General features: G+C 43.4%; 1 protein-coding gene across 1 annotated transcript in view; it reads right to left on the bottom strand.

Moving 5' to 3' along the window:
- Positions 1-14,014, bottom strand: part of LOC107384125 (receptor-type tyrosine-protein phosphatase S) — a 99,427-nt gene that overhangs the window by 64,518 nt on the left and 20,895 nt on the right. Inside the window, exons 2-3 of the mRNA XM_054739092.2 lie at positions 5,912-6,126; positions 1,430-1,575 (exon numbers count right to left, since the gene is read on the bottom strand). Coding sequence (XP_054595067.2) covers positions 1,430-1,575; positions 5,912-6,056 — 291 coding nt within the window. The 5' untranslated portion in view covers positions 6,057-6,126. The remainder of the gene's footprint in view (positions 1-1,429; positions 1,576-5,911; positions 6,127-14,014) is intronic.

The raw sequence follows: 14,014 nt of genomic DNA, 5'->3' as shown, positions 1-14,014 counted from the left end.
GCAGCAGCTCATCCGGCTCTACAGGAGCCTGTGTATTACCTGCTGATTGAAAGCAGGTGTGTTCACAGAGTGAACACTAAAATGTGCTGGATACTGGCCCCCTAGGCTCGGAATTGCATACCCCAGCATTAGACAGTTTTGTGATTACTTCACTGTGCAATTCTTTCATATTGCTCCTTTAAAGTGGTTTTTATTTATTGTCTTAATTAGAGAAACATCATTACTTTTTTTAATTTCCTGCTTAATCACAGGAGGTGGAATAAGCAACTGTATACACACTCCTGACCCTGTACTTACCAACATGTGAGCTGGATCTCAGTTTCCTGTTTGAAAGCCGTGTCTTTAAGAATCAGGCCACACCACTGCATAGAGTTACAGCCAGGCCTCCGTTTAAATAATAAAAACACACCTCCATCTATTAGCATCTAGTAGAAACTAAAGTCTAACAGCATGTGTAGAGTGACCAAAAGCGTGCACAACAATGCTTTACCCTCCTCTTTGTTGTGTTTTAATCAATTTTTAAAATGGTTTCAAACTCGTTCGCCCTCTAGCCCGAGGTTAGCAGAGAAAATTGATATCGCTCTCATTAATCTGTCACGCTGAAGCAGCCAAGTCATTAGTTTATTTCAGCAGCTGGATTACGCAGCGAGCCTGACTTTGTTCGAAGTGTAAAATAATCCATTTATCACTAACTGGAAAGGTTACCAATTACCATCTTCTACTGCACGTGTGATCAAAAGACGCAGCCGCTCAGACGAGAAACAAACATTTAGGAGTCTTATCATCCTCAATCATCTGAGCAAATTTGCCATTTTAAAGGAATAGGTTAACATGTTTTGCGTAGACGCAGCACTTCTCGTATGCAGCGGTTTTAAAGTTCTGTTTCCCAGAAGACCCGGTCTGATCTGATGGCTCAGCTGATTTGTACCAACATTAGAGAGCAAGGCAGCTGCTCGTGCTTTGACTGAAGCGTGCCAAGCAGACGGGAATTATGCGCGTTGGCTAAATTGTGATGTAAACAAGTGGAGATGGTCTGGACCGCAAACGAATCAGGAGTAACGTCTTCTGGGTGGATTCTAACTCTGCAGACTTGTTTCATGAATAACACTTGGCTCACCTTAAGAGTTTTAGTTTTTACTTTGGATTGTGTCTAAATATGCTTGTAAAACTATCTATCTCCTACTTCAGTGAAAAAACATGAGGGTATCTGGTCTTCCTACAAAATGCTAAACATTTTTTTCTAACTGAAGTCACATTAAAAATGCTAAACACGTTCATACAGATGAATGTTAAAAGTGGTGCTTTATCCCACAACCTGCTGCTCTATCTGAAGCCCAAGATCAACGTACTATTTATGACAGGAAAGAGAAATGAGCTGGTTTTGTTTCCTCTCCTGTAAGAGTTCAGCTTTGTGCACTGTGACAACCACCTCGATACGCTGGGAGTTGACCTTCTTGCCCTTCTTGTTCCAGAAGACGACAGGCTTGGGGTTGCCGACGGCCTGACACACAAATGATGCCACGCCCCCTGACACTCCGATCTGGTCTGTGGGTATCTTGGTGAACTTTGGAGAGGCTGAATGACAGGAAGAGGGATAGGGAAAAAAAGGAAAGTATGAAAGCTGACATCTTCATACCCCGAAGACATCAAACCATCTCCACAACTCCCTGCCGCCCACGCCCCATTTCACCATCAGTGACCGGTCAGGCTGACTTGTGTCCTGATGGCTGCGCCATTGTGCTTACTTCCTGGGTATCATCTAGAGGACAAGCTGAAGGACTTCCTGTGGGTCATAAATAAAAGATGGGGCCAGGCTGAGGCCAGGCTTCAGAGGAACATCTTTCTCTCTCTCTCTCTGTTTTATTTTTTATACACCTTATCCTCTGCTTCCTCCATGGCAGGACTCTGGAGCACAGCAGAAGCTGTCGTGACACGTGAGCGTTTCACAGGTAGGAGAGGTGTTGGCTGAAGCTTCACAGCATTATAATTGGTTTTAATGTATTAATACCAGAGGCGTGATTGTGTGCCTGTAAATGCCACACTTCCACAGATTTGCTACAGATCTTAATAAATGCTACGAGCTTATTAAACGTTGGCGTTCCCGCTCGGCCTCGGCAGGAGAATCCAGGAGAACAATCTCGGTGATTACATCAAAGCGCCGCTGTTGCCCTCTGCAAGAAAACAGCAATTTCCAAGTGTGATATTGAACCAACAGCACTGAACCTACACTTTTCTCAGTGGCTGAGTCAGATCAGTGAAACAGCTACATGCTATCTGCCTGTGGCCTGTTGCCATGGCGCCCAGCTTAACTCCTCTTCAGCGACGGAATCGCAGCTATCCATCAGGGCGAAGTCAGGATGACCCTTACCATGGCAACCTGGACCCCTCCCTCCCTGCATTGCATACCGTGGTGTTCGGAGATTGGAAATAAAAATAAAACGAATAAAACCTCTGCCCATCAAAGCATCCCTGGCAGATGCGTCGACCTGTTTGAACGTCATCCCACGCCCTTCACTTTCAAACGGCCACACAGACCAGCTTCCGATTTCTCCACAATGCCCACGACAGGAGCTGGAATATCACGGTGACAGAAAGGGCGCTTGTGTTTTGAGAAGGATCACTCTCAGTGTCAGAAATAACGTGGTTACATTTTATGCTTGCCATAATCCTGAGCAGGAAGAAGCAAAAAAACAAAAACAAAAAAAAAAAAAAACGATGAATAGTCAGACAGAACAAATTTATCCTCGCCAGATTTAGACGCAGGAGAAGGATATTTTCTGCCTAGACTCTTACGAATACACACACTGGAGGAGAAAACGGCACCTATTTTCCTGCCAATAATTTGTGGGCTATCAAAAGTAGGAAAAGAAAGAAATGAGCCATGGCTTAAACCGCTTCCTCTTTTCTATCGGATTATGAATGAATTTCATGTTCGTCTTAGGGTTTTTCTTGGCTTTGTGTTGAATCCGAAATGTTTTCTATGTTCTCTTAAATGCCCTTCAACACAGATTCTTGTGCAAAACCGACCCCGTGGGCAAAATAACCACTTAAGCTTCTTCCAACCGCCAGAGAAAAGCTCTACAAGGCTCCGCTTCGGAATGGATTTGCTCTCAACGAAAACCTGTTATGATCAGGAAGTTCTCGGGAACAAAAAGGAATAATCAGGATCCTTTTTCTTTTCATCAGCGGGTTTCACTCCCCTGTTGCGGACCATAACTGGTCTGATTTTAATGGAACACCTTGGTAACTTGTGATCGTTTGACTGAGAGATTGGCTGAGTGCTCAGAAATAACGGGAAGGAACAGGTAGAACTTCACGGTCTCTTAGTGGCAGAAAAGTTACAGGACTTGGAAGTTTTCCTCAGATCAGGTGAGACAAATCTGCATTAGTGTGGAAATTGTCTCCTGAGAAAAAAATTAAAATTTAATGACTGTTACAATAAAAATACTGAATTCACTTTTTTCAGGTTTAAATGTTAACTTTCTCCTGTTTGTGTGTTTTTAAGTGAGTTTCTTCAAATTTAAGCTATTAAAAGAGCAACTTACAACAAGTTAAAAAAAATCTATTTACGCTTTTTTTTGTGTGTGTTTGAAGGCCCTGGTGCACAAGGAACTCATTTTTAGTTTTCTGTCACCTTAGCAGTGAATCTCAACTGGCGGCCCACAGGCCACATTTAGCCCACCAAATCTTTACAGCCGGCCCCCCATTTGCAGACATTTTGGGGTGTAACGTCTCCCAATTTGGGGGCTTTGAAGTTTAGCAGCAAAATTCATGTCCCAAATATCAATAATTGTTTACATTCTCAAAACACAACTAAAACCACAATCAAAGCAGTTTAGAAGGAAAACAAAGCCATTTTAAATATTATTAAATTAAGATACAATAATACTTCAACTTTATTTAGTCTGCTTGAAAAAACTCCGGCCCTTGAACAAACCTATTTGAAGACCCCTGCCTTAAGAGATCAGTAAATATGTGCCCCCCCAATAAACAACAAAGTCTATGATGTAAAAGTGGCAGATGCAGTTAGAGTAAGATGGGCCCAGTAAACAAAAGACATTATGGGAATTTTTTTAGTATTTAAAATGAGAGTCCGATCAGGAGACATGGACGACATGACTCAAATAAAATATTCTTTACTTCAGTATCTGAATTTTCGTAATGTTAAACTTGTTTTTCATTTTAGAAAATCGTGCATGTGTGTAAAAGTAGCGAGATATGCACTGTAAAAAAAAAATTCAATAACGTAAAAAAGCCTTTTTTTTAGACATTTGGTCTGATAATTAGTAAAAGGAGAAACAAAAGGTATAATCTGCTAAAACAGCACTACGTGAAAATAAGGTCAATGTTCTTACGTATGATCACATTTTCTTGTTCTGTATTAAGCAAGGGAATAAACCAAAAAAATAAATAAATAAAATTGATCTTGTTCATGAGTGAGGGAAAACTGGAGCATGAGATCGATAGGTGGATTGGTGCTGCATCTGCAGCGATGCGGGCGTTGTACCGGTCTGTCGTGGTGAAGAGAGAGCTGAGTCAGAAGGCGAAGCTCTCGATTTACCGGTCGATCTACGTTCCTATACCTCACCTATGGTCATGAGCTTTGGGGAGTGACCGAAAGAACGAGATCGCGGATACGAGCGGCCGAAATGAGTTTTCTCCACAGAGTGGCTGGGCTCTCCCTTAGAGATAGGGTGAAAAGCTCGGTCATTCAGGAGGGGCTCGGAGTAGATTTGATGCTCCTCCACATTGAGAGGAGCCAGTTGAGGTGGCTCGGGCATCTGGTCAGGATGCCTCCTGGACGCCTCCCTGGTGAGGTTTTCTGGCCACGTCTAACCGGGAGGAGACCTAAACGTAGACCCAGGACACGCTGGAGGGACTACGTCTCTCACCTGGCCAGGGAACACCTTGGGATTCCCCCGGAGGAGCTGGCCCAAGTGGCTGAGGAGAGGGAAGTCTGGGCCTCTCGCCTTAGGCTACTGCCCCCACGACCCGACTCCGGATAAGCAGATGAAAATGGATGGATGGAAAAATCAATCAAAGCATTTAACGTAGTTTTTGCAGAGTAGGGAAGACTTTTTAAAACACAGCCGTGTAAAATTCCCATAACTGGATAAATAAATGAGCAAAAACCAGTCAATGCCCCAATTTCAGTTTAATAAACTAAAATGTATAAAATGTTGCTTTGCACAAGGATGGTGCCCCACCCTCCAAAATAAAAGTCAGTGTTATCTAAATGTATCTCTACTTATGAAACACCTCTTCTCAGTGAAATATATTTCAAGCTGATCTGTGGTGTAGGTGGTCCAACGGCAGCTGTTGTGTAATTCTGAATTTTTTTCTGCAGCTAAAAATAATTCAGAAATATTTTGTGTCAAAGAAGCCTCAAAGTAGTTAAACAAATGAAAAAAATACAAAGAAAAAAAAAGACCATTTGAAATGCTGCTATATACCTTATTTCATTAGGAGGGGGAAAAATCATCTTGGTGACATTTTCTGAGCTGTGATAGCTAAGAGAGGGTGTGTGTGTGTGTGTGTGTGTGTGTGTGTGTGTGTGTGTGTGTGTGTGTGTGTGTGTGTGTGCAAGGACCAATGAGGCAGGAAATGTGTTGAGATGTTGTAATCAAGAAGCTGATGAGAAACATGCTGATGGGACCTCCCGCCTTATCAAAACACATTAACAACACCACAGTTCAGGGCTGATGTACTGACAGGCCAGGATCTGCTCCTTGACTGATACCCACGCTTGCTCACACATGCGGAACAGCGTGCACACACACACACACACACATTCACACATATGTATGTGTGCATGTGTATTTATACATGCATTTACAGTTTTCTGCACCACGTTGTCACAGACTGAAGAACACACAAAGCTAGAGAAGAAAAGGCAGCCACAGAAGCATACCTAGTGCTGCACACACGCTGCTCCAAGGTCTGGTTAGAAGGATAATCAAAGGCAGCAGGAGAGTCATGGGGGATGGATGAAGGCCGAGACCCAGGACGGGCCGCCTGGACTGGGCCAGGACTCTGCCTGGCTTACACACACACATGGCACCACCGTCGGGTTGGTTGGAGGTGACAGAGATGCAGGTGGGGCTTCACTCAGCAGGAGTAGGCACTCTGCAAACACAACAAAAAGAAAATATGATGCAGCAGTTTGTTATGAAGTCTGCTTGGGTTTGTTTAAGGGACGTACATTGTTAACCAGTTAATTGCCGTTAATGTTGTAACTGGGTAGAATAGTTTTGCCCGGTTAACGGCTTCAAGTTCTTCTGCTGCGCTTGGGTGTAATATACTTTGTGCTACTAGAGGGCCCAAGAGCACCACTATCAAAATATGTCTACTGACCACAGAACCACAGAAGAAGAAAGTTGCTTGTCACAAACAAATGTGCTCATACATGAGGCGGTTAGCAAAGAGACCAGCGCAGGAGCAGCTTATTCTTAGTTATTTCATTCTAGGACACAATAAACCTCACATCAAAGCACTGAGCCTGGCAGAACATGACACAGCAAGCTGAACCGAGACAGCAACGGGTCCGTCGGCCATGATGCTCCTGCTTGCGTCTGAATTCAAATTTTTCTGGTGAAATAAAGAAATGTCAGTGTAATTATTTAGTTCAGTGTAAGGAAGCTAAAGCGCTTTTTTAAAAACCGTGGCTTCCAGAATGCGCTTATAAGCAAGTAATCGCAAGCCGTGTTGTGTGTTTCATGCCAGACGGTCCGCCACGCAACAAGTTCTGAGTCTGACGGATATTTCAGCTGTCCTCCCACTCTCTCTTTACTTTTTTTCCTAAATGTAACGAGTGTGGGACTTTAGCTGTGCGTCAGAATTATATAAAAAAAAGAGTAGTTGGAAAAAGTTTGTGTACGTCCGAGGGGGGTTGGTTTCCAGTTAACCGGCTACTAAGGGGCATCAATAACCAGTTAAAGAAATTTAGGAAAAATGCATCCGTAGATTGTTTCTCACTGGTTTACCTATTCTGAGACTCCGCCCCTTTTCCATTTAACCAGGAACCATAATTAAAATTCTCTTCTGTGAATGTAAAAAAATAAATAAATAAACATTTTTGAAATCTGTTTCTGGATGTCAGCCTATCCGTCTGACATTCTCTTCCCTTCTGATTCATCAATCAGGATTTTAGTAATTTGAAGTTTATGGAGATTGGAGATGTTTGAAATATTCTTTTTAAAGGAAACTGAGAGGTAATTCTCAGACAAAGATGAGTTCTTGGATTATAAAATTGAAATGGGATATTTGAGTTTCAGATCACCACTTAGTCCCATCATGCTGAGTATTGCCCAATTTCAATCCCATCAGATGTTTTATGGGGTCCTTTTCAAAGACAAATTCAGCAAAACCATACATGTCAGATTAGGTTTTCTAGTTTAAAGACCAAGTTCACTTCTTTTTTCAACACACTTGCAGTGGCCTCGTGTATAAATTAAAGCAATGCTGTGGATCTCTGTGGGGAAATAGCTCTAGCACTCCTGTTTCAGAAAGTAGAAGTGAGTCAGAGGAGAGGTGAGCAGAAGATGACAGGATTTGGACACTTATTTTTTCATATTTGGACATCTCGTTTCTGATTGGCTAACAACAATGCAACTCTTCCACGGACTCCATTTGCTTTGCAACATTGAGGTTTTATCTCTACAAATAATTCAAGCCTGAAGGAGTTCTGCCATGTTGTGGAGTTGCTAATGCTAACAGTTAGCTTCTACTAGTGGAGACGTTCTCTGCTGTTTCGTGGACGCTAAACCAACAGCAGCCTTCCTTGTCGTGAGCCAAGATGGGTGAGACCATGAATGTTAAGTGACACATAGATCTGACTTGTTTTTTGTTTATATATGTTTATTTATTTGGCAGACACTTTTATCAAAAATGACGTACAATTTTTAACCTATAGGGCATGTTGTGATCCGAGGAAGAAACCGGAGTACTCGGAGGTAACCCACGCATGCATGGGGAGAACACGCAACTCCACGCAAAAAGGCTGCAGCCGAGTTTCAAACCAGCAACTTTCTTGCTGTGAGGCAACAGTGCTAACCACTGCACCGCCATGCACAATGTTTTTCTAATCTGAGCTTTCCCTGTCTCAGAAGCTAATGTAGGAGATACTACTTTCATGTTCAGCCTGCGTGTGAAACTCTGAGTGACTTATCTTATTTCAAAAACAAGTAAAAAATGGTTTCTTCGTCAACTCGGTCAGACACTTTTGACTTTTCAGAAAAAATCTAAATCTGACGGAACTGCAAATAGCAATGGCAAAAAAGGAAAAATCCTGAGCAAAATAGTTTTTTAGTGTACTGCAGCTGTATTAATAAAGCTCGTTCTCTAGTGAGCCGTGAAATGAGCCGCAGTGATACAGTTTTAAGAGTCTCCCTTTCCTCCTTCAGCGTCCTAGTAATTTCATTTCGGCTTCGGCCTAATTCCTTCTCAGCTTTCAGTATTCTGGTCTTCATTTGGCATACAAAAAGTGTTAATGCAATAATTCATCCAGAGTGCATCGCAGTAATGGAAAATATTTAAACAAAGAGGATTTGGAGAAAAGAGAGAGAGAGCGAGAGAGAGAGGAGTGTGTGTGTGTGTGTGTGTGTGTGTGTGTGTGTGTGTGTGTGTGTGTGTGTGTGTGTGTGTGTATTCAACAACAGGGAAGGAGTAGCTTTAATAGATGGGGCCTTCTCTCGTGGATTGGGGATCATCGTCCACAGAGTCACACACATCTGGAAGTCTCAGCATAATTCAGCTCTGTCTGCTTGCACAAGCTATGCAGAAGCTCTACGTCTTCTAGTCAATAACTCCTCAGTCTTATCGAGCTCTTCTCACCCCCCCACCCCCGTTGACCAAAGATGTGTTGGAGCGCAGGTGGGGAGGCCAAATGAGAAAGGAGCCGTTGTTAACCTGTCATACATCACACACATGCACGTTTCTTTTGAAGAGGCCATAAAATGGAACATGTATGCTCTCGGGGACACGTCATACATATTCAGAGGTGATAGGCAACACTGTGATCAGCACATAAATATGCGCTAACACTCATAGTACTCTTTCACCCTGACATCCTCGATAAAAACCAGAAGAAACAAATGAGCCGAGATTTCTCCTCTTCTTAATAAAACTGGCATTTATGGTGAGCTGCAAGTCCAAAGACCCCCCCCCCCCCCCCCCCCCAACGACTCATTTGGCTAATGACCTGTTCGAGTATATTACCATCTTCCAGCCCCCAAACTAAAAATAACCCGACCGAAAACAGGTTTATCTGATACGGGCTCTTTCCCTGCCACTCTGCCATCGCCCGTATCTAACGCTGCGTAATAGCTGCTGAAAAGAAAAGCTTTCAGCAGCTCCTTTTCAACTGAATGTGATAACGGAAAAATCTGATCAGAGCTCATTCAGCCACCATTGGCAGCATGTTAAGTAAATTCCCCCCTCACAGAAACTCGATTTGAGTGGGTTAATCTGAGCGTTGTGCGCCCGTTGTGCACGTGGTCATTAGAGAGCCCCGTTACGGCCCCGTGTGTTCCGGCGTCTGTCCTTTTCACTGGATTTACCAGGTCCTTAATGTCTCTCTGTGATCAGATTCTGACCCTATAGATCATTTGCAGTTCATCCAGTCCTCCGTGTTGTCTTTCACCTGCTGACAAAACCCTCTTTGCTCTACCTCAGCTCTAGTCACACACCCTCTAGCTAATCCTTCCATCTTACCCTCATCTAACTCCGGCTTTAGTCTCCATGTTCCTCAAATCTCCTCTTCTCCTATTCTCTTTCATCCCATTCCACTTTCCCCCTTTTTATGCTTCCTCCTCACCCTCCTTGTTAACCTCTTGATGCCATCTTCCTCTGAAATACCCTATCATTCATTGCCTTCGCTTTGTACAGATGCCCTAATCCCTGCTTGTATACAAATCCCCTTCCTCTCCCCCGGCTGTCCGGCACCAGCTGCTCCAGCTGTTGTTGGACCATTGACACGGTTCAAACAAAAGGGCTTACAGCATCCTACAGCTGTGGCTGATGAGGGAAGATGCCAACTCAGATACCCAAAGGCAGTCCACCAGTCTAGTCGGGGCATGCTTCCGCTGGTGCTTAATGGTATTAAAATCCCTCTTCCTCCTCTCTGGACGAGAAGATAAAAAGCAATAAAGCGCTTGGCTTGTTGCAGAAGCTGAATTAAAAGGAGTGAGCATAGTGAGCATGGATATTCTCATGACTCAGACTTAATGTATTCTCCAGCCCCCCACCCCTCCCTCCGTAGAGATATGACAGCCTGCATCCTCTGATCATCTGCCTCAGCATCCAGCAAGCGGACAGCAGGGGTTAGTCTTATTACCTTTTCTGAGTAACAACACAGATGGTCAGCCAGACAGATAGATTGATGGTGTGTGTGTGTGTGTGTGTGTGTGTGTGTGTGTGTGTGTGTGTGTGTGTGTGTGTGTGTGTAAGTGGGGGTCCTATTTATTACCGGGAAGTAGACAATGACACGGCAGCTCAGGTGGTGCAACGCACACCAGTTATTGTGCTCCATCAGAGCTGATGGAACAACATTGTTAGATGGCGTCCGACCCGACCCGGCTCCACTGGGGGCCCCTTTAGATGACGACACACTTTGTTTGTTTTGTTCCCCACCCTCCCTACCCTGCCTTACACACGATGCCTCTCACCCGCTCTCACCACAAGTGGGTGGGGATGATCTCAAAAGGCCTGTCACCATGACAACACGCCTCGAGTACTCACTGAAGACCAGATCTGTTGCCTGTGGCAGAATGCTATCGACGTGAGAAAGTGCACCTGATAAGAACTTTGCGTTCTTTTGATTTATTGTAGATTTTATTTGCATCCAGGCTGGGGGAGATACCGTCAACAGGTTCAGAGCTTTGAATGTACAAAAGAGTGCTGACGGGAGGAACCTTTTAGATTATTTCATTAATTTAAATTATTCTAAAGCACCAAAATAATCAAGCAGACATTTAGAGAAGGATTCATAATATATGAAGTGATGTCACTTCATGTTTCCATGACCCTAGGCACACACACACACACACACACACACACACACACACACACACACACACACACGGCAGATGGCAAAACATCATGGGGGAGATTGGCACTCACTCTCTAATACACACTTCCCTCCCTTTGCTTTCTCCTAACCACATACAACCCAAACACACACACACACACACACACACACACACACACACACACACACACACACACACACACACACACACACACACACACACGATGAGGATCAGAGGCACAGGATGAAGCAAGGCTTACTGCAGGCATGAGCTATACCGCCCTGGTTACATTTTTAGCAGAGGAAATAAAATATCTGAAGTTCCCCTCTGACAAGAAAACACACCTGTCACTCAAACACCATGGCTCTCTGCCCTGAATTTCAATGAATCTGAAGACCCGGGTTTCTCCACCAAATCGCTATCAGTCCTGCTTCATGCTGCAGACAGGATGTGAAAATTAGGATGGTGGATGCGCAGTGACAACAACATGCATCCAAACGGCGTTATCTGGGGGAAATACTGACAAATGGCAATCACACTTCCAACCAGCAGCTTCCATTTTTATACCTGAACCAAAGCTGTAGAGAGGACTGCCATGAGAGTTTCAAGGGAGAGGTCGAGTTGAGTAATTATTTATATGTCGCCTGTATGTGCAGCTTTCCACCACAAGGTTCAGTGTGATCGGGGTGCATAAGTGATAACGTGGGAAAACGCCCACCAGGGGATCCAAAGAGAACACATCACATCACACCACTGCATCTGCACTAGTGGAGCTAATCAGAGCTAATCTTCCAGAGCAGAAAGCCAACTCTTCAAACTGGAACCTGTCCACTGCCATCACCGGAGCAGGAAGAGTCCTGACTCTGAAGAGATGCTGACTTACAGCAGAAAGAAATTAACGACTGTGCTTTGGACATCTGTTAACCATTTGCTGACCCCTCCGGAGAGGTTGAGTCATTGTGAATAACGATGGACCCCTAGATAAAACTCTTCAAAAAAACTACCTAATAGTAAAAGCTTCTGTCAGGTATCAACACCAGGAGGAACACAGATCTGCATAGAGCTGTGTGAATAATCAGATTGGTATCCTAGTCTTAGCTCTAGAAAAACACAGAACAAAGCATCTAACAAAAAAAAACATTACTTCAATGAGTTTCTCACATTTGGCTTCCTTTTTCGTGCTTTCATTCAGTAGTACCTGCAGTGTACAGCAGAAAGTCTGTTCTACCGAGTACAGGAGGACAAGGACGGCATTTCAAACAGATCCATACTCAGTTCTGTCATGGCAACAAGTGCTGCGTTATGATACGGTAAAAAAAAGACCTTTAATAAAAGTTATAAATTAGTCCATTAAATAACAACATAACAATGAATATGTTGATTTGTATAATATTTGGTCCACTTTTTATGGAAACTGATAAAATACCAACACTTCCTGCTGTTAAATGAAGAAAAAATGTACTTTCCATTAAAAAAGCTCTATTTAAAGAGCAAGTCACCCCTTACCAGAGTATTACTTCTCTCCCACTTCCTGTTTGAAAAATGCAACAAATGATGTTGCCTAGCAGACCGAGAGGGCGGAGCCGCTAACAAATACACACGCACACACAAGCGCACACACACACACACACACACACACACACACACACACACACACACACACACACACACAGGCTCACAACGACATTGTGACATCATATTGTACCAGCTAACATTCTAGGGTACCTCTTAGCCAATAGTGATGGCAGATTTAAATTCAACTGCAGTGCAGAGTTTTCACCTGACAATGGCACAACACTGACAGTTTTAGGCAGAAAATTAAAAATTTAACAAAAATGCACTAAAGTGCAAAACAATTGACTACACGTGTCTGCAGCATGATTAGACACACATTTATATAGTTTATCAGGGAAAAAAGCTGATTTGGGGGTTACTTGCTCTTTCAGGCAACGCTGCTTTTATTTTGAAAGTGGGTTGGATAAGTGGGTTAGCATTTTGTCATATTGTGAAGAGTCAGGAAAAAATCCAAACACACACAGCAAATTTTACAGTTTTTCCACACTTATCTACAGTAACACGAGTCGGCAAAACGATTCATTGATGCGTTGGCAATATAATGGGCTGAGCAAGAACACATGTGGGAACTTTGAGCATACTTTGGAGCGGAACAGTACTTGAGCCAGTGCTGATGACGTTTCTCAAGTACACGAGTTGGGTGTTTCTCAATGCTAAGGAACCTGCCTTGATGTCTTGGCCCCACCCCGGTTGCCTAGGAGATACATCATTGGGAGCTGCCAAGGCGTTTTCCAATGTTCATGTTCTACCGAGGCGTCTGCTCTCCGTTTGTTAGCCGTTTAGCTAGCTGAGCGAGGATACACGGGAGGTGTCTTGTAGCCTAGCCTTGGTCACATATTACGCAGAATACACCGCAGTGTTTTCAAAAGGATGGCGGATCAGATGCCGGCAGTACTTCGGGGACAATTTTCAAGTTTAAAAGTAAGTCAACTAATTAAAAATGTTTTTTTAGATCCAAAGGAGTTATCTATTGTTGGTTAGTTGCTTAGTAGTTGCAGCTTCTGTGGCTAGTGGGTAGTAACTCACTTATATATTTAATTTAATAAAATATACACAATTTAAAAAGTAAAAAGCTCGTTATATATTTATATTGAAACGAATGCGTATAAAATATAACGTTATCTCCCGTGTCACATGACGTTATGTGACCACCGTGGAAGCCGCAGTCACGTAATGCAAGTCTGTTCCATTTAACCGTTTTCTTTGACCAAGGAAGGACAGTGTCCTCGTAAGTAAGACGCCTGGCCTTGCAAGACATTGCCTCGCAAGGCCAGGCGCCTTGACATTGAGAAACACCCAAGAATCCATATAGAGAAACGGCTGATGTGATTGGTAATAAGGTGAAAATGTATGCTTAATGAGCTGGTATCAACATGTTTTAAACTAGAGTGTGAAAGTTCCAAAATGTCTTG

This window comes from Nothobranchius furzeri, chromosome 11 (genome assembly GCF_043380555.1).
Source record: "Nothobranchius furzeri strain GRZ-AD chromosome 11, NfurGRZ-RIMD1, whole genome shotgun sequence".
Lineage (NCBI taxonomy): Eukaryota > Metazoa > Chordata > Actinopteri > Cyprinodontiformes > Nothobranchiidae > Nothobranchius > Nothobranchius furzeri.
Note: the sequence above shows the minus strand (reverse complement) of the source record. Positions and strands in the feature narration are given on the sequence as shown.